At 40.5% G+C, this 21,895-nt stretch overlaps 1 protein-coding gene across 1 annotated transcript; it reads right to left on the reverse strand.

Annotated features, from left to right (window-relative positions):
• Positions 1–227: 227 nt before the first annotated feature.
• Positions 228–5,551, reverse strand: LOC124676326. The gene is made up of 5 exons (XM_047212405.1): positions 5,342–5,551; positions 4,066–4,161; positions 2,139–2,848; positions 693–1,630; positions 228–593 (listed from the first exon to the last, which is right to left on the reverse strand). Exons 2-5 carry the CDS (start codon positions 4,073–4,075, stop codon positions 485–487), a joined length of 1,767 nt encoding a protein of 588 aa, XP_047068361.1. The 5' UTR covers positions 4,076–4,161; positions 5,342–5,551; the 3' UTR covers positions 228–484.
• Between the last annotated feature and the right edge of the window lie 16,344 nt (positions 5,552–21,895).

Below are 21,895 nucleotides of genomic sequence, written 5' to 3' on the forward strand. Positions count from 1 at the left end.
TCTGGTCTTGTTTAATCATACTCCCTCTGGTCATGTTTAATCGACGCGACGTTCATACCTAGGTAGTTGTTTTCCTGTGCTCAACTCGCGTCAATTTAATCCGTCCGGAGAGAGTACTATTCAGCCATGGCAGAGCGAGCTCTAGCGCGGGATGTCCTCTCTCGCTTGCCATCTCCAACAGGTTCTCACATACTGCAGCACTTCAACCAATGATCACAAATGCTACATAACAAGAGCTATACTTTCATTTCTCACTCACGATGCAAATTACAAGCCACTACCGAATCCGACAAGCCATTAACCTGCTATTGGTAAATAAAAAAAGCAGGGCATGTGGGGGGAGAGAGATAGCAAGAACAAGGAGGCAGGGAAAAGGGATAAATGGTCAGAATTTGAATGAATTTAACAAGGCTAACATGAGCTCAGGCACGAAGCCGGCCATGAGCTGGACACAAACAGGAAAAAATTGCAGCAGCAAGCACATTCAGAATTTACAGCAGAGGACTCTGTAACCCCAGCTTCGATCTCGCCTGAAACGCCTGCGGTCCGCCTTTGCCATCTTCACCGGACTGCTGTTCCACTCCGTCTGTAGCCTGTGCATTGAGAAAGAAAAGGAATGAATTCGGTAATAAAATAGCTTAATTTTACATTCTTTAAAACAAATTCAAATGGTAGGGGGAGTCTCCACGTACACTGGGAATGCAAATGATCGAGTACTTGTCGTGCTGCTATCTGAACGGAGAGAAACGTTGCCGATGTGAGCAGATGGCGCTAGTGCATCCGAGGTGATACTAGCTCCGGAGAAGCTTGATTCAAAGGGGTTGCGAATGCCGGTTCGAGCCATCAGCCTTGCACTATCAGGTCCATTTTGCTGAACCAGCGACTCCGTTTGTGCAAGCCTAGTACTCTTACTGTCGTTCTTGTCCTTGATTACATTTGTGTCATCCTCCTCCATGTCTCTTGGGTTGAAATCATGTGCATCTTCGAAAGTATCAGTCTCACATTTTGGATGGTTATCACCCATGGCCTCACTAGGCTCTGCACCACTAGTACCCGTTCCATGTACACCGCCAGTTCTCATCTCGTTAACAAGATCTTCTCTCTGATCATTGCTCTCTTCAGATGCTTGGACATCCAATCTACCTGAACTTTCTTCTATGGAATCTAATCTACTGTGTTTGATTTTGGTTTCATCTGTTACAATCGAATCAAAGCCTCCTGCTCCACCATTCACCAGATCACTAAAACTATCTGTCCTTTCAACAAGACTTCCTCTCTGATCATTACTCTCTTCAGATGGTTGGACCCCCAGCCTCAGTGTACCACCGTTGACGAGATCACTGAAGCTATCAGTCTTTCCAACAGGACAGATAGGTACAACAGAAACATCGTCGACGATGCTGGGTAGAGCATACTTTGGTTCCCATGAATCCTCGAAAGATCCATAAGCGATAAAAGGATTATAGTGAGTAGCTGGATTCAATCCTCTCTCATCTAATTGTGCACCAACATCTTCTTCAGGATTTGTTGCTGAGAACCCATCAGAAGTTGATTCAACCGGTAAACCATTGAGGTTACCAGCCTCTGGTGAAATACTAGCTTCAGTTTCATGAAAATCGTCTGATGCAACCTGTAATGACAGTAATCATACTGAGAGGGTTAATTCCAACTAGAAGAGGGTTAATTCCATTATTAGGAATCCATTTATTGATACAACAGCAAAAAATATTTATAATTTAATGTCCAATCTCATTTGTTAATCCAAATAAACACATACCAAGGCCCATTTCTTAGAACAGATTATAGAACCAAAACATATCTATGATAATAAAGCATAACAACTAAATTTTGCTAGTCCTTTCGGTTCAGTTTAACAGTCACGCATGTATTTTAAGAAAAAACTTTGACGTGTCATAAAAATTATATCATTGGGAACTTATTTTGATTATGAATCCAATGATATATCTTTTATAGCATATATATTATATTTTGTTGACGAAATTGGTCATTAAAGTTTTTCTTAAACTAAGTGTGTGACTGTTAAACTGAACCAGAGGAAGTAGTATAGTTGTCATACAAGTTATGGTAATCATACATTTTATTAAATCATCAGTAATACTGCAAGTATTCCTTCATACCTCATCAATTGCTTCTACCACGCAAAATGGCTTGTGAGTTTCAGAGGTCTCATGAATTACTGTGCTCTTCTGCTGGCACTGTTCTGCAGCTTCATTACTTAATGACTTTCTGGGGCTTAAATTCTCAACATTTGTATTAGTAGAGTCATCTGTACTCTTGTTGCCTTCAAGATCACGCACTTCAGGAGTTTTCACATGATCAACTCTTATTTCTTCCATACTATTACTATCAGTAGCACGTGCGACATGCAAGGTAATTATATCTGTCTTATGTGCAGTTTCCAGAGGATCAACTCTTATGTCTTCCGTCAGATCAGCATTTGCATCACCTGTTGAAGAATCAAAGTATGGGAAAATCTTTTCACTTTCTACCTTCTCTACCGAAGCCCTCTTATCAGTAAGAACTCCCTCATCAATGCATACATCCTTGACAAAATTGCCACCATAATCAGAAGAAACCACATCATCTGGCAGGTTGATCTCAGCAACATCCTTGTCATAAGAAACATCATCGATCCATATTTGTCTGGTTTTACCTCCATTCTGATGCTCAGACTTCACAAACGTGTGTTCTGATAGATTGGTTTGTTCAACCATCTTATCTGACAAAAGATTGTTCTTAGTTTCCTTTTCAGGTTCACAGTCTACTTTAGCCCCACCAGTGGATACAGGCTCATGAAAAACATTACTATGATAAGGCCTTTCATTATCTGCAAACAGACATCAAACATCGCCAACCATTAAGAGTGTGAGGTGAAAACAAAAGGAAGAATATCTCGCAAGTCACAATTTGTACCACATTTCTGATTTGAACAACAGTCAAACAATTAGTAAGACTATAATAAATGTCTAACGAACAGGAGAAATTACTACAGTGGAATGAACAAAACATAACTAAGGTAAGTTCGGGTGTTGTTTCTCCTTCATTTTAGTTGCAGTGATGTTTCTCATTTATTTTAGTTGCACTGTCATTTCAATCTTGTTATACCTTAAATGTACAATGTATCTGTGATATAGAGAAAGCTACTTCCTTAGTTTAGGGGACTGCTCGTCGTACTGAAAGAACAAAACAAACAAAAAGAAAATGCCCACCCACAAAGTTAATTTTGACACGAAAATCGACAATCTTCCTGCCGAGAAAACATCACTACCATATACATTGATGGACTGATACACGATGAGGAATTAATCCCTTGGTTCAAATCCTCATCAACTTGGATTTAGGTGACTCCTATTTGGAAGACCTAGTTCCTCAAAGGTATTATTGAAAAAGGGGTACATGATGAAAACTTCTCTACATATTGTCATAGTTTATGGGAAAATGAGAAAAGATAGATGACACCTTGGGTTGATGAATGATTCAGAGGGCGTTTGTTACCACAAGTCCACGGCTCACCTCAGAAAATATATCATGGCATGGTGTAATAAGAACAAAAATATTACAATGATGAGGAACATTTCCCTAGCCTTTGCACAGCCTATCGGCGTGCACAGGGACACATGCAATTCAGAATTCAATAAATTTAAGAAATGTAGTATACTCAGTATATTATCAATATATAGCTATAACTAATTCACCTCAGCTACCCAGTTTCAAAACAAAACAAAAATCAGCTCCACAAAAGATGATAAAATTAGGCGTGAGTTTTTTAAATTTCCGGTTGTTAATATGAAATGTGCTACAAACGAATGCTGCGAAAAAAAAAATCATATAGGACACCCCTACAACATTTTTTTTTTGAAATAATAAGAACCCAAATCTGCATCCGCTAGGATTTGAACCTGGATTTGAACCTGGGAGGCTGGGTTGTACATCCACCGCTAGGCTCCCCCTCGCTTAATTTTTCGTAGCCAAGCCAACATGGTTGCGAATAAAAAATCTAAAATTGAAAAAATAATGGGCAAGAGAAGGCGAAGCCTCACTTACCAATCTTCATGATCTGCACCAGGAACGGTACGTTCTTAAGGCCTAACCATGCGAATCAGTCAGAAGATGCCTTGGAGAAGAGAGCTAGTTTATTTCCTGCCATGAAAATAAAAAAATATGTCCACAAGTCAATGCTCCATCCATGCATCTATCCAGGAAAAGAAGAACCCATGCCTGCTTCTCGCGGAGCAGATCGGAGAAAACAAAAAGGCTCTCTTGACTTAAGTACCAACGCTAATGTTAATGGCAATGTCCATGAACCGACAGACAGATGCCGTGCTTTGAGGATTTCCTTGATGAGAGAAGCAGGCACTTTACTTTACACACCCTCCACACAGCAAAGCGAGTACACCCAAAACCCGAAAGAGAGAGACGGAAAAAAAGAACATTGACAAAAATAAAAGAAGATAGGTACTTCAGCCTCGCAAAACATAGTGCTTGAAAAGGGATCTCGGGATCAAGAACCAGGGAAAACGGAACGACCACAGAATCCAGCCGACAGTTTGCAATTCCTGGGAGAGAATCCAGTTTGAGACTTTGAGTGGACAGAACAGCCAGACTCAAAGTAGCTTCAGGGTTTCTTTACACGGCGGGGCAGAGACGGACAGGAAAGGAAAAGAACAAAGTAGCATAAGCCTACGAAGCAAAGGCAAAGCTTGGATCGGAAGTTGAGAACACTCCCACCATTTTCCCTTCCTCCTCCCCTCTCACGAAACGAAAAGTAGCAAGGAGACGAAGACGAAGATCGGCGGCTAGCTGGACGGCGGCGGGACCGGGACAGGAGCAGCAGCAGCAGCACGGAACTCTGATGCGTCGTTGCGGTGTCGCCAGGAGTGGAGTGAGTAGTAAATACGCGGGACAGGACTGGCTGTGCGGTGCCGTTCATCCCCCCCACAGAAGTAAATACATGCAGCAGGCGAGAACGACGAACCACATGTACGGCGATGAACAGCAGTCGGGAAGAAGAGGACTCGGGGTACTATATTTTGCTGGTAAAAGAAGATGGGTTACCTTCAATCTCCGTTCTCCAGGATGATACGTCGGCGGTTCTATCCGATGGTATATCCTACCAATCCAGATCAAAAGTCTCTCAAGAACAGAAGGATAGGCGCAGAACAGAGGAAACAGGGGAAGAAGATGCAGAGCCGACCATGGGCGACAAGTCGCTCACATGCAAAACCGGCCACGGACGACGGAGGAGAGACGAGGTCGGGGGAAGGAGAAGGAAGCGAGGAGGGAGTGGAGAAGGATCAAGAAGAAGAACTGACAGACTGACCTTTCCTTTCTTGATGAAGCACCGCAATTCTCTGTTGGTGAAGAGTCTTCTCTGCTGCAGCTCTGTCTGGACCAGAAAATCCGGGAGAATCGCCGGGAGCAGCGGGGGCCGGCGAGAACGGGATCGCTCTCTCTCGCGGCGAGCCCGAGGACCCGAAGAATTCCGAGATGTGATATAAAAAAGGTTTTTTTTTTCTTTCAGTGGGGGCGGAGGGAGAGGGTGAGAGGGGAGACTTAAATAAATACACGGCGTGAGAGGCTGGAGCAGTGCAATAAATTTGATTAGGTGGTGTCGTCGTGTATTGATTTACGCTGGCGTCCCTGGCTGCCTTCTCCTTGATGACGGTGCAGGAACCGATGCCTCGCCCTGGATCGCTTCGAGAAGAAAGGGTCTGCCAATTTTTTTAACGTGGTGTTGTTCGTTATAGTAGTAATATCTTTTGGGTGTGCTTGCGTGCAGGTGTTGTTTGCTTATTGATTCATGTTTGTGATTAGCTACTACATGCTTTTCATTTTTCATGTTTTAACCTTGCATGATCCAATAACTTAGATATTGAACTTATTTAACAAGGGTTATGTGCTTCAGTTGATGCAGACGCCGAGGTTTTATTCTCTTTCTTGAAAAAAATGTATTGCTTGCTGGTTAGCCCACTGACACTTGCAAATATGTTTTTTTGCTGCCATTTCCTCGAGACATTTTCCATGCTATCCTGCTCATTGTTTTCTGCGGTTAATTTTACTTGGGTTTTGTAGATTTATCTAGCCACGATGTGCAAATAGCGTTCTTTAAAAAAAACTAAGGTTGTAACAAGAATAATTCAGTGTGTAAGAGCCGCATTACAAACTTGCAATCACTGAACTAATAACCATTATAAAATCGATTTGCTTGTTCAAACGGAGCATAATTATTCAACGCCCTCCACCCCAACCCCACGGCATAAAAAAACTAATATTTCGAAAGAATCATATAATTAAGATGGGTCAATATCAAAGAGATGATTGAAATAAATGTATACCATTTATTCAAAAGGAAATATAGTATCTAAAGATAAGATTTCCCTTGAGGCACTTAAATGATTATAATAAAAAGTTGTCCATATACATGCAAATATGGAAGGGCATTATGAATATATACAAAATATATCATTAATAACAATTCGAGGATTAATACTCATAAAATGTGTTACTATATCAAGGTGGGAAGATATATTAATAACATCATCAAAGATAGCCAATAAGTGAGAAACAAAATGTTGTGGTTGGACCATTTCTAAAGCCTGATCTCAACACTGCCCTCTGATATTGTTCTTTAGTTTATGCTGAGTAATACATATGCCTTCTTACTAAAATATTAATGTACTAATTCTAGCCGTGTATATATGTGGACCACTTTGGTTGTTTTAAGTTATTATAGGAAATACTGAATAGTAATAGCCTAGTTCGTATATCCCAACACTATTCAATGTATACCATTTATTTAAAGGAATTAAAGGACATTATGCATATATATAGTATCATTAGTAGCATTTCATGGGCTGATACTCATCAAAAGAGTCACTATATCAAGGTGTGGAGGATGTACTAATGACATCATAAAATATGGCCAATCTTTGGTCAACTCTGCTAGATGTGAGAAACAAACTATTTTGGCTGGATCAATTCATTAGCATGATATGGACATTGCTCTCTAAGATCATTTTTATTTTATGCTGCGTAACACATATGCTTGCATACTAAAATATTATTGTACTAAATCTAGCCACGTATATATGTGGACCACCTTCGTTGTTCTAAGTTATTATAGGAAATATTAAATACTATACGCTGAAATAAAAAAAAGGTTGAAATCAGTATATACAATTTATTCTGAAGGAAATGGTATACGCAGATATGATTCTCTTGAACTTCCTCAATGATTGTTTGGATCTTATTTAAATAACAAAATAAATGATTAATGTTTAATCATTCATGTTCACACTTAAGAAAAGATTGGAAGGAGATGGTACAGATATATCATAAAATTAATATCTAGCATAACCTTGATTCATACTTCTCTTAAGAGAATCACTATATAACGAAATAAATACTCCTGCAATCCCTTTTATGGGGCATAATAATCTCTTGCATGAGAATTCTCATGCAAAATTAAGCTATCCATTGATTAGATAAAACTGAATAAATCAAGAAAGACCATTTGGCAAATGAAGGGGCATTTATCAAAAGCGTCCTCGAATCATGAAAATTTTGGATCCATAAAATCCTTCCAAAACAAATATTATGCCTATAATTTATGATAAATTTTGGGGAAACGAACATTATATAAAAAAGAAGGGACATATGTAGTACATTAATAGAAAAGATATAGAGAGAAAAGAGGATCAACTTATCTTTGGATTGTTCCCTTTGAAAACACTTATCCTTTATTCACATTTTATAATTATGCATATGCTTAATTTAAAAAAAATCATATTTGTTAGACAATTCTAATGTCATGCCTCCCGAAAATGAAATCTCATATTATTAATTTGTATTCAACTAAAAATGGCATAATTTATAGTAATAAAATTACATAAAAGGCATAGCCTTTTGAAGCGGGTGTGTAGATTTTTTAGGGCCGCTTTAATTTAATTTAATAGTACATTAGAATGTAGAAAAAGTTGATTTTGATGCATTTTATGGAATGAAAATATATTTCTATAGCCCACAAAATATATATATACTGCATCAGTTAAAGAATAATTGAAGTTCTTGGTTTGTACTAAGTCGAACATCTCTGAGTTTGACCAAATATATTGAAAAATGTGCTGATATCATTCTGGCAAATCCGCTGAAATGGCAGGGTACCAAGATGAATTAAGGTTAGACATGGGGTGAAATCCATGGAATTCTCAGTTAAGTTGCAATACGTATGCGGTGGCAGCCAAACAAGTTAATTCTCGGAATTAAAAATGAATTCTTTAATTCCATTCCCAAATGATGGGAGTCAAACTACCGGTAACGTCTAATTTATACAGTACGAAAATATGTTTTACAATTAGTCTAATAAAACTAATTTGGTGTTTTAGATGTTGATATATTTTCCTATGATCTCAAGCAAACTTAAAGTGGTTTGATAGTTTGACTTAGGACAATCCTAGAACCTCAATTATTTTGAATCAGAGAAATATTTATACGGTCAATAAAAATAACAGTGGAATGAAGCAGCGCATATGAGATCGCTCTTTCATTGCAGCTCAGCAGTGGTAGTGGCGCAAGATGGCATCGCACTAGATTACATGTAAATCCTTGATCCAGTGTACTGCTGTACCGGGACCAAATCTTTCAGATGATACGCTTCAGAATCATGAGTAGTAACAATGAGTAATTGCAAATGGAGTGGGGGTGAGCATGATGAAGAAAGATAGATCAAAAGAAAAGGGTGCATTGATTTAGGCGGAAAGGATCCGGGCCCTAATTAAGCACCACTCTCAAGTCTAAACTACCTCTTTGGACCCCCAACGTACCCAATGAAAGAAAAATCCCTAATAGAAGGTCCCTAGTACTACAGGATTACCGTTAGGAACCTACTCCAGTTCATTCGTGCTCTGAGTACTGGACCAAACCTCCACTTTCAGTTCTTTAATCAAGCAAAGGATCACACAATCAGACATCAGAGCTGACCATTGAAAATTGTAGCAACGATCATCGAGAAGCTGTCCCCAAGGCAGGAGGCCTTTTTTCTCTGAACAAAAAGAAAGGAGAGAGGAAAAATGATGCCATTGACTTGTGCACCTCTAGGGGGGTAACCTGGATGATTGGCCGCTGCAGAGGCCAATATGGTCTCTCGGAGTATGGGGTTTGCGCTTTTCTCCAGATTCATCGGTTTGACCTCATGGTGTAGGCGATCATGACAGTTCGAGTTCTTTTTTGTGTGTGTGCTCCAGCCTGCAAGGCAGCTCCCTCGGTCCCCTCTTGTTGGGACTCGACGGAGGGTTTCAGTTGGCCTTGTTTTCGCAGATATCCTAGACGGACATATAATATTCGCAGAAATTGCAGGAATCAGTTCATTATCTGTAAGAATACAGAGGAAAATTCTCTATTTTCAAACCGATCCAGTCTTCACTGCTACTATTATAGATTAGTGTGGCTATCTGTTGAGGAGTCAAAAAAAGCAGTTTGAAATGAGAATAAGGGGTACAGTGAGAACTTCGTCACATTCGACACTTGTTGTTCCACTGATGTAAACCTTCTCATTATCTTGTTTGATTGTCACGCCCATGTTTTATTAGCTTCAAAAGAGACTCAGATGTTTTATGCTGCGTACTTTGCGATCCGCAGGTAAGATCGACAATAGTAATCAGTTAAGCAGGCACGGGATCGCCAACAATTATGGTCACGGCAACATTGCTAGTTGGAGCAACCGATGCGACTAAAGGATCCCATTACCGTCCTGTGCTTTGGAATATCGGAATAACCCTAATGAGAGCTACGGAGCAGAGCAAGGCACTACTCTGGAACAGTACCGCCTTTAGCCCTTTTGCGGCGACAGGAGAGGCGAGCCTGTAAGTTGTGGTGGAGTTGATTGGCAGGGCCAGCAACACCTCAAAAGGCAGAAATTGTCAAGCATGCAGGGTCGATGTAGCTGTGGGCCAAGGGATATCAAGTGCAAGCATGTATGGCTTCCCGGCAAGGACAAGGGAACACAAATTAACGCAATTGATACTCCCTCTGTTTTATAATTCTTATTGTTGTTTTGGTTTAAATTTAAATTAATATCATGACAAGAATTATGGACCGGTGGGGGTAGTATATTTGAAGACTATCACAATATGGGTCGCCTCGCTCGGGCGACTCCGGAGGCTCCCCAAAACCCTACGCTACCACCTCCCTCACACGCTCTCCCCCCCCCCCCCCCGGCCGCCGCCGCCCGCCCGCCAAAGGTGGCGGCGGGGGGGGGGGGGGGGCGTTGGGGCACACCCCTGCGTCGTGTCTGCTAGCGAAGATGCGCTGTTAGGCAGTTGTGTGCGGCGGCAGGGTCCGTCGAGCGGGCGAGGCGGCTGTGCTCTATGGGCTGGCGACTGCGTGGGCGATCTGCATGGCGCCTCGCTGTGCGGCGACGCCGGCCCGTGCGGTCTGGATCTAGGCCGAGGCAGGCTCGCCTGGGCCTTGGCTTCGCGTTCGCTGCCTGGCGTGGGACCTACGTGGCCTCGTGCCCAGGTCGCTGCTCAGGTGTGGGCAGTGCTTGCCTCCATGGTGGTCAACCTTAGGGCGACGACGGTGGACGGAGCTATTGCTCCGGTGGTGGAGCCTACTTCGCCCAAATCTGACCATCTCGGTCTCGGTTCTGCCAAGTCTTGGCTGCTGCAGTGGCTATCAATGATGTCCTTCACCGGAGATAAGTTGCTTCTTCCGCGAAGGTGGCCCAAGCATTCTACATGTATCCCGCTCTTCTCTGCTTGCAGGGGGAATGGTCTTTGGTCGGGCTGAAAACCCTGCCCGGAGTCTTCCTGTGCTGAATACGGTGACGCCTGTGGGTGCCACTCTGTGGTGACCCGGCATACCACTGCATGGTGTAGTATGCAAGTCTGATATAACACCAATGAAACACAGTTCCACGGGTATTATATCGCTCAGAGTGGTACAACAGAAACATATGCGGGTCCAAAGCATGTCTATAGAATTACAACATCGACTCTGTTACATAAGATCATCACAGCCTCCTACTTTACAATGAGGTAAAACTGCAAATAAACTCCAAAAGAACGACTCGTAGTCTAGTCTTATCACGAACTCTATTTGTAGAGTATTTCACTAACTACAGATGCTAAGAATAGACTCTAGCCAAATAGGAGCTAGGTTTAGGAAGCTAGTTCCCTTCTATGGCTAAACTAGGTTTTCTCCTTGTTGGATGTGGTATCTGACTCCTCTGACAGAGTCTTGTCTCGTGAAGTAGTTGTTGACTCCTCGGCCCTCGAGTTGCACTGTAGATCCTCCTTCGATGCCTCCATATCTAAGCAGGGGATTTAAGAGTGGGATGAGTACGAGCGTACTCAACAAGTTCATTATAGGAAAGATGTGTTTAATGCACTAGCTACAGCATTAGACCAGAAAGTCTAATACCAATGCAAGTTTTCATAACCATTTCTTCAAAAGCTTGCTTTTATTCAGAAGAATTATGTCCGTCAGTCTTCACCGGTTTACTAGAACTTCATGGAGCTCCTTTCCGGCCGCGCTCGCAGTTCCATATCCCGGAACAGGGAGTGACAGGTCACGGTTCTTTACACTCTGCAGATGTGTGTTGCTTTACCCATAAGAGATCTTAACCTTGGTGCCAACCGAGTCTAGTTCTCGTCCACACTTCCTTTGGTGTGAGGCCCGGTATAAGGTCTAGCCAATCATGTTCCTCCGCTACCTCGAACACCCACCCTTTGTTGCATGCCCCGACCCCGGGTCCTCGCCGGTCCCATTATTCCCACTCACGGGTGGACCCCGACCACGACGACGGTCCGGGACTCGTTAACCAAACTCCTTCGCCGGTAGCTGCAACCCATCATAGACCGCAATACCGTGGGGACTTAAGGCTTCCCCAGCCAACCGCTTGTTCTTCGAGCGACAAGTGTCTACGGACTATGCCGTGGGGACTTAGGGCTTCCCAGCCAACCGCTTGCCCCGACGGATACAAGTGTCTACGGTAAAGCGCATCCGTTGATGAACGAGAGGTGGAAACACTTTTGACTACTCCGTCCCACTCCGGATCTTATGGTTAACACGGGTATTACGGCACAAGAATCACTCGGCGACATTTGTTGTTTAATCCTAGATGGATATAAACCCTTGCAATGGAACCTCCACCATATCAACACAATCCATGGTTCCATTGCCCACCACATAGTCATATTCATAGTTATGAAAGTAGTGGTTTTGGTTTTTATGCAATAGTGATAATCATAGTACTTTGCAAGTAATTTGATAAAAATACTCAAATGACATGAGCAAGCGATGAACTTGCCTTTCTTGACTGCAAGATTATGCAGGCAAGGTCTTCGATACGCAATAACTCCAAATTCTGAAATAGCATCATTGTCCGGTAAGGACGATGTTTAAAAGATTGGCAAGGATGCAATAATGCATAAGAATGAGATGCGATCGCTCTAAGAGTGACCTAACCCCCGATGATTTAGGATTAGTGAGTTGTAATGATTGGTTCAGGGTCCCAACAAAGTTGGATTCATCAACACCTAGGGCTTGTAAGGTTAAGATAAGCCTAGGTATTCCAAGCAATTCATTATACATGGTTGTTGTCAAGGTTGGTTTATCTTGCTAGTGATAGCTGGCTAGGGTTTATAGGTCCTTGTAAGCAGGGTTGCTGAGGATTCCTTATTTTCTTTAAAAGAATAACTTTCGAAGAACATACTTCTTAAATAATAAGAAGTGCAAAAATTTAGGTTGAGGTTGTCTTGTATTAGCTATTGGATCTCTAAGTAGAGAATGATTGGTTCCTAAATAGGATGGTTCATGAGTATCTCACACTAGTAGGTTTTAGTGGAACGAGGTTACGTAAAGTAAAATAGTAGGTATGGTTGTCTGTTAGGGTTCATCACAATGGTGTGATGCTAAATAGGAATGAATAAGGATGATGACTTTGATAATAGGATCTAGGTTTTACACTTGGTTAACCCTACTTGATTATCTAGGTCTGATGAAGATGATCACATGGGATACCCATATATTAGGGATAGGTCTTCTACATTTTATGTGGCCAAGACAAGTATTTAGTTGCTACTATGATTCTATGATTTGGAAGTAGGTACCATGATCACATGTTCTCACTTGGGGTTTTAGGTTTAGGACAATTTAGGGTTCATATGTACTAAGGGAACTAGGGTCTAAATGGCATTAGGGTTTTAGGATTACACATGAAATGATGAGTTCCTGGTTTTCTACCATATGGAACTAGGGGTTTACTAATTACCCTATAATACCTGAATTAATGACTTGTTTGCAAAGTTAAAGTTATTAATAACTTTGAAATAAAAATAATATAGGATTTGACATTATATTATTTTTAAATGAATTACTAATTCAGGTAATTATTAATTAGGGTTTAACTCTATAAATTAAGGATTTAAATAGATAGTAAATAAAGAAAATTAGTTTTAATGTTTTCTTTATTTATTTACTGGTTTTTATTTAATTTGGAAATTTTTCATAATTATTGAATTTTAATTGCATTTTAAATTAAAAGAAAAGGTTTAATTAACAAGTATTAAATAATTGAATTTTTATTAAAAATAAAAATTTCATATTATATTTTTATTGGATAGAGTTTACTTTTCTAAGAATTTTGATATCTTATTTTAATTTTTCTGAGTTAATATGAAATTTCTAAATTCTTTTAAAGTTTCAGATATTTTCTGTAAATGAAAATAAACTAAAACACTAAACCTACCCGTGCCTGTGCTACTCACAGACACATACAGGTGGGCCAGAGCCACGCTGGCTACCACGGTGGCGACAAGGTGGCAACCATGACCACCACCGGCGGCCAGTAATGGACGGCGCCGGCGCTGGAGGGCTCCCGCAAGTGCGTGCATAGGCGCGTTGGAAAGAGGACAACGAGGCGAACCTAACAGTGGTGGCGCCGCCTCCAAATGGTCGCCGGAGCTTGGCCGGCGGCGAGACGGAGCGACAGAGCTCACGGGTCTACGGTGCTAGGCATGCTACGGAATGTAATCGAACGAGCTATGCATGCTACGAGATTCGGGGGCTCACCAGGAGCACGCAGGGCTTGATGGCGACGTCAATGGTGGTCGGTATCGCCGGAATTCATGGCGACGGCCGCTAGGGTGTTGAGCTTGGTGACGGCGCTGCGGGTTGCTCCAGCTCAATTCCTTCTGCAGGAGGAGCAAGTCGACCACGGCGGAGCTAATGGCGGTTACGGCTTGGCCTGGGGAGGTTCCTACCGGCGGCGAGGAAGGTGGCCGAGCGAGCTAGGGTTTGCTAAATTGGGGCAAAGGAGGAAGAAACTGAAGCTAGAGATCGTCGTGGGGCTTTTATATGGCGATGAACTGCGCCTCGTCACAACACCGATGAAGGAGGGATCGCCAGCGAGAGAGGAGAAGAAGAGCACGGCGCAGTGCTGTCGTCCATGCGCGAGGAGGGGATGAGGACGAGCTCGTCCTCGATATTTTGGACGAAGGGTTATGTGGGCTGGGCCAGGCCGGGGTGTTGGGCTTCTGGTGGGCTAATTACTGGGCTGCTGCAGTCCGGTAAGGTCCGAGTTAAGTTTTCCCTTCTTTTCCTTTTTCTGTTTTCATTTTCTATTTTATATTTCCTATTTGAATTCATATTCGAATTCAATACTGTTTGCAAATATTTCCATTATGTTGTTTCAATCAAAATTTGGTATACTGACTATTGTATCACTATTCTTTTTGAATTCATATTTTATGTTAGATTATTTGTATACTTGTAAACTTCACTCTAAATAGTAATGTTACATGAATTGATATTTTCACTTAATTTTCCTCTTTGTTATTAATTTCATTCAACTTAGAAACATAAGAGTTGGTACCTTCATCTCTAGGCATTTCTGAAATGGTGATTATTTCTTAGTTCCTATTTGAGAAATTAATCACTTGCATATTATTTTATATGAGCAATATTTTATTAGGGCTTTATTATTTATATTACAACCCCCTTGTAAAGTTAACACCATTATTATCTTTGAAGATACCTAAGGTAGGTATTGTCTCCCTCCAGGTTGATCTTGGTTACAAGAATAAGTGGTTGATAACCACACATGGGTTTAGTTATAGGACTTAGCCTTAGGTGGCTCTTTTGTTTTATAATTGAAGCATAGGCTTGATTAATTAACCATTAGGGTTCAAATGCTAATTACCTAATGACACATGGGTTGAATCTCAATTATGGCCTGGTTTTATATTTGTGATCACCCAAGTGATACTCAAACTAGGGTTGAGATTTAATTCTAGGTTATAGAGATGGGGTGTCTCCATATTGCATGTGCTAGGGTTTAATCTCCCCTAACCATGGTAAGGTGTTTACTTGCTTAATATTTCATGTGCTTCCCTAATTACTAAAGATTTGAGAATTGGTTTTATCTTCTACCAGTTAACTTCTTTTATTACTCCCAACTTATCATTAAAGTAACTACATTGATTATAGTTCTTTTTATAGTTAACTTTGGTCACATGGATGTATGGTTTCTCACTACATAAAGTATAGTGTTTAAATCTAAGGTTCTCTTGGGTTCCTTAATTTAGGAAATATAGATATGGTAGGATTCTAATTGTGATCACCAAGTGGTTCACAAGTAAAGGTTGGGATATAAGTCTAGGGTTGCTTACTGATACGTCCAATTTGCATCACTATTTTGTATCATAATTTGTTGTTATTCATTGATATATTTCATATTTGGACATAATACTTATGTTATTTCATCTATTTTGTATATTTCATGATTATTGGAGGATCAAGCACCGGAGCCAGGATTCTGCTGGAAAAAGCACCGTCAGAACGCAATATTTCGGAAGATCAACTGTGGAAGGAAATTATACCAAAAATCCTATTTTCCCAGATGACGAAGGAAGCCAGAAGGGGAGCCGAGGGGACCCAAGGTGGGCCCAGACCACAGGCCGGCGCGGCCCATGGCCTGGCCGCGCCACCTGGTGAGGAGGGGGCCCCACAGCCCCTCTCGCCTCCTTTTCTTCGCGAAATCCTTCATCCCGAAAACCTAAGCCACAGAGGGTACCTCGCGAAGAGTTACAGCCCGCCTCGCGGGGCGGAGAACACCGAGAGAGAAAGAGCTCTCCGGCGGCTGAAATCCGCGGGGAAATTCCTCCCGGAGGGGGAAATCGACGCCATCGTCACCGTCATCGAGCTGGACATCATCTCCATCGCCATCACCATCATCTCCACCATCATCACCGCCGTCTCCACCGCTGGACATCGTCACCGCCGTAGAAATTTGGGTTTGATCTTGATTGTTTGATAGGGGAAACTCTCCCGGTATTGATTTCTACTTGTTATTGATGCTATTGAGTGAAACCGTTGAACCAAGGTTTATGTTCAGATTGTTATTCATCATCATATCACCTCTGATCATGTTCCATATGATGTCTCGTGAGTAGTTCGTTTAGTTCTTGAGGACATGGGTGAAGTCTAAATGTTAGTAGTGAAGTACGGTTGAGTAATATTCAATGTTATGATATTTAAGTTGTGGTGTTATTCTTCTAGTGGTGTCGTGTGAACATCGACTACACGACACTTCACCTTTATGGGCCTAGGGGAATGCATCTTGTATTCGTTTGCTAATTGCGGGGTTGCCGGAGTGACAGAAACCTAAACCCCCTTGGTATATCGATGCAGGAGGGATAGCAGGATCTCAGAATTTAAGGTTGTGGTTAGATTTATTCTTAATTACTTTCTTGTAGTTGCGGATGCTTGCAAGGGGTATAATCACAAGTATGTATTAGTCCTAGGAAGGGCGGTACATTAGCATAGGTTCACCCACACAACAATTATCAAAACAATGAAGATTAATTAGCCGTATGTAGCGAAAGCACTAGACTAAAATCTCGTGTGTCCTCGAGAACGTTTGGTCATTATAAGTAAACAAACCGGCTTGTCCTTTGTGCTAAAAAGGATTGGGCCACTCGCTGCAATTGTTACTCTCGCACTTTACTTACTCGTACTTTATTCATCTGTTACATCAAAACCCCACGAATACTTGTCCGTGAGCATTTACAGTGAATCCTTCATCGAAACTGCTTGTCAACACCTTCTGCCCTCGTTGGGATCGACATTCTTACTTATCGAAGATACTACGATACACCCCCTATACTTGTGGGTCATCAATACTATTTTCTGGCGCCGTTGCCGGGGAGTGAAGCGCTATTGGTAAGTGGAATTGGTAAGGGAAACTTCTACTGTTTGTGCTGATTTTATTTCTGCCTGCTGCCATAATTCATTATGGAGAGATCTCCTTTTGAATGTTTATTTGGGAAATCTGCTACTACTGCAAAGGTAGTGGATGAGGCGCCAGGTGAGGAAGAGATACCATACAAAATACCTATGAAAGTTATTGAACGTGTAGTGAATAACCGTTATACAGGGGATGGAACTGTCCACCCCGGAGATCATTTACTGTTCTTGCATGAATTATGCGGTTTATTCAAGTGTGCAGGTATTGCTATGGATGAAGTGAGGAAGAAACTATTCTCTATATCGTTGTCCGGTAAAGCGGCGCATTGGTATAAATTCTTGGATAATGGGGATTCTCTTGAATGGAATGATATTGTGCCCCGGTTTTATTCTAAGTTCTATCCTCCAAGTGAAATTCACAAGGATCGGAATCGCATATATAATTTTTGGCCTCATGATGGAGAGAGTATTGCCCAAGCGTGGGGGAGATTGAAGTCTTTAATGCTCAAATGCCCCATTCATGAGCTTCCTGGTAATGTTATTATTGATAATTTCTATGCAAGACTTTCTTTTGAAGACAAGACCTTGCTCGGATACTTCTTGTTCGGATCATTCACGCGTAATAAGGAAGAGTTTAAAAGGGACCTTCTTAATCGGATCCAGGAAAATACCGAAGGATGGGAGATCGACAAAGATAGAGAATCGGTATAAATTATGATTACAAATGCATTGAAGCTTTTATGGATAGTGATAAATTTCGTAATATGAGTGCTACTTATGGTCTTGATTCTCAAGTTGCTGCAAATCTTTATAAAGCTTTTGCCTCTCATTATGAATTGCCTAAGAAGAATTTTGATAAGTATCATGAACCGTATAAAGATAAAATTGATCCATCTATTAATAAATGCGTTGTAGTTCAAACTGTTGATCATGTTATTCCTGAAGCTTATATTGAAAAAACTCCTTTCCCTGCTAAAATGAAGGAGTACTCTGTTATAAATAGTGCGGTTCATAAAAGTGAAAAGAAACCTATAGAACTTGAAGAACAAATAAAAGTTGAACCTGCTGTTGCAATAGTTAAAGATCTTGTGACTGAAAATGTGGAGGATGGTCATATTATTTTCTGTGAAGATGCTTCTAATATTGTTTCACATCCTAATAACCCAAACAAGTTAGTGTTCCTATGCTATCTGTTAGAACTGGTGATCATTGCTATTATGGTTTATGTGATATCGGTGCAAGTGTTAGTGCTATTCCTTATGAGATTTACACGGAGATTATGCACGAAATTGATTCTTGTGAACTTGAAGATATTGATGTGGTTATTCAGGTGGCTAATAGAGAAACTATTTCTCCAATTGGTATTGTTCGAGATGTGGAAGTTCTATGTGGTAAGATTAAATATCCTGCTGACTTTTTGGTACTTGGTTCTGCTGCTAGTGATTATTGTCCTATCATTTTTGGTAGACCTTTTCTAAATACTTGTGGAGCTATTATAGATTGCAAGAAAGAGAAAATTTTGACTAAATTTGCTGGTGAATCTTATGAGTTTAACTTCTCTAAATTTACCAAAACTCCTTATAAAGCTGATTTGCCTAATAATGATTTTAAAATGGAACGAGTGTGCATCTATTGTTCTTGTTCCTAATAATCCTTTGCAGCAACATTTGGAGAATAGCGAGAGTGAAGTTTTTAGGAAAGAAAGAGATGAGCTCGAGGAAATTTTTCTTCGCCAACCTATTCTTAAGCATGATTTACCGGTGGAAGATCTGGGAACAACACCACCACCAAAGGAAGATCCCGTCTTTGATTTAAAACCTTTGCCTGATAATCTTAAATATGCTCATATTGATGATAAGAAAATATATCCTGTTATTATTAGTTCTAAGCTTACAGAGTTTGAAGAAGAAAGGTTATTGCAAATATTGAAGAAACACCGAGGTGCTATTGGCTACACTCTTGATGACTTGAAGGGTATTTCTCCCTCTATTTGCCAACACGCCATTAATATGGAAGATGATGCGAAGCCTGTTGTTGAACCTCAACGTCGTCTAATTCCTAAGATGAAGGATGTGGTAAGAAATGAGGTATTACGACTTCTTGAAGCTGGTATTATATATCCTATTGCTGATAGTAGATGGGTTAGTCCTGTGCATTGTGTTCCTAAGAAAGGAGGAATGACTGTTGTGCCTAATGATAATGATGAGCTCATACCTCAAAGAGTAGTTGTAGGGTATAGAATGTGCATTGATTATCGAAAAGTTAATAAGGTTACTAAGAAAGATCATTACCCTTTGCCTTTTATTGATCAAATGTTAGAAAGGTTATCTAAAAATACTCATTTTTGTTTTCTTGATGGTTATTCTGGATTTTCACAAATTGCTGTTAAAACTAAGGATCAAGAGAAAACCACTTTCACTTGTCCCTATGGAACTTATGCTTATAGACGTATGCCTTTTGGTTTATGTAATGCTCCTGCTACTTTTCAAAGATGCATGTCTGCTATTTTTCATGGTTTTTGCGACAGTATTGTAGAGGTATTCATGGATGATTTTTCTGTCTATGGGAATTCTTTTGATAATTGTTTGCGGAACCTTGATAAAGTTTTGCAGAGATGTGAAGAAACTAACCTTGTTCTTAATTGGGAGAAATGCCACTTTATGGTTAATGAAGGAATTGTATTGGGACATAAAATTTCCGAGAGAGGTATTGAAGTTGATAGAGCTAAAGTTGAAGCAATTGAGAAGATGCCCTATCCTAGGGATGTTAAAGGTATTCGTAGTGTTCTTGGTCATGCTTGTGTTTTATAGGAGGTTTATTAAAGATTTCTCCAAGATTTCAAAGCCTCTTACTAATCTTCTTCAAAAAGATGTACCATTTGTTTTTGATGATGATTGTAAGGAAGCTTTTGAAACTCTAAAGAAAGCCTTAACAACTGCTCCTATAGTTGAACCTCCTGATTGGAATTTACCATTTGAAATTATGTGTGATGCTAGTGATTTTGCTGTAGGCGCTGTTCTTGGACAACGAGTAGATAAAAAATTGAATGTTATTCATTATGCTAGTAAAACTCTTGATGCTGCTCAAAGAAATTATGCTACTACTGAAAAAGAATTGTTAGCTGTAGTCTTTGCTTGTGATAAGTTTAGATCTTATATTGTTGATTCAAAAGTTACTATTCATATTGATCATGCTGCAATCAGATACCTTATGCAAAAGAAAGATGCTAAGCCAAGGCTTATTAGATGGGTTCTTCTGTTGCAAGAATTTGATTTACATATTGTAGATAGGAAAGGTGCCGATAATCCTGTTGCTGATAATTTGTCTAGATTGGAAAATATTGCTTATGATCCTGTTCTCGTTAATGATAGTTTTCCAAATGAACAATTGACCGCAATAAAGGTGAACTCGCGAGACAAGTCCTTGGTATGCTCGATTATGCTAACTTTATTGTTTCCAAGTACTTGCCTCCAACCTTTTCAGCTCAGCAAAGGAGGAAATTCTTTTATGACTTGAGGCATTATTTTTGGGATGACCCACACTTATATAAAGAAGGAGTGGATGGTATTCTGCGAAGATGTGTTCCCGCATATGAACAACAAGAGATATTGAGCAAATGTCATGGTAGCACTTATGGAGGACATCACGCCGGAGAAAGAACCGCACAAAAGGTTCTGCAATCAGGTTTTTATTGGCCAGCTCTCTTCAAAGATGCAAGGAAGTTTATTTTATCTTGTGATGAATGCCAAAGGGTTGGTAATATCTCTAGACGCAATGAAATGCTGATGAATTATACTCTTGTTATTGAACCGTTCGATTGTTGGGGATTTGACTTCATGGGACCTTTTCCCTCTTCAGAAGGTAACACTCATATACTTGTTGCTGTTGATTATGTTACTAAATGGGTGGAAGCCATACCTACAAAGAGAGCTGATGGTGAGACCTCTTTAAGAATGCTTTTAGATATTATTTTTCCTAGATTTGGAGTTCCTAGATATATTATGACTGATGGAGGTTCTCATTTTATTCATGGTGGTTTTAGAAAAACTCTTGCTAGATATGGTATTAATCATAGAATTGCTTCCGCTTATCATCCTCAAACTAGTGGGCAAGTAGAATTATCGAATAGAGAGATTAAATCTATCTTGGAAAAGACTGTTAATAAAACTAGAAAGAACTGGGCTAGTAAATTGAAGGATGCACTATGGGCTTATAGAACTGCTTATAAAAATCCCATGGGAATGTCACCTTATAAAACGGTTTATGGGAAAGCTTGCCATTTACCTTTAGAACTAGAACACAAGGCTTATTGGGCTGTTAGAGAATTAAATAAAGATCCTAAACTTGCCGGTAATAAGAGGTTGCTACAATTGAGTTCTCTAGATGAATGGAGAAGTGAAGCTTATGAAAATGCTAAACTCTTTAAAGAGAAAGTTAAGAAATGGCATGATAGAAGGATTATCAAAAGAGAATTTAATATTGGGGATAAAGTCCTATTGTATCGGTCTCGTCTCAGATTCTTTGCAGGGAAATTACTCTCGAAATGGATATGTTGTTGAGGAGGTATATCGTTCAGGAGCAATTAAAATTAGCTCTCTCCAAGTGGTGAATGGACAAAGACTCAAGCATT

This window comes from Lolium rigidum, chromosome 7 (genome assembly GCF_022539505.1).
Source record: "Lolium rigidum isolate FL_2022 chromosome 7, APGP_CSIRO_Lrig_0.1, whole genome shotgun sequence".
NCBI lineage: Eukaryota > Viridiplantae > Streptophyta > Magnoliopsida > Poales > Poaceae > Lolium > Lolium rigidum.

What these genes read in the sequence shown, in the direction of transcription:
- LOC124676326 (XM_047212405.1), bottom strand. An exon ending in TGGTAGAAGCAATTGATGAG is followed by an intron (nt 1,631 to 2,138) that starts GTATGAAGGAAT and finishes CTGTCATTACAG; the next exon opens with GTTGCATCAGACGATTTTCA. An exon ending in CGATCATTTGCATTCCCAGT is followed by an intron (nt 594 to 692) that starts GTACGTGGAGAC and finishes CTCAATGCACAG; the next exon opens with GCTACAGACGGAGTGGAACA.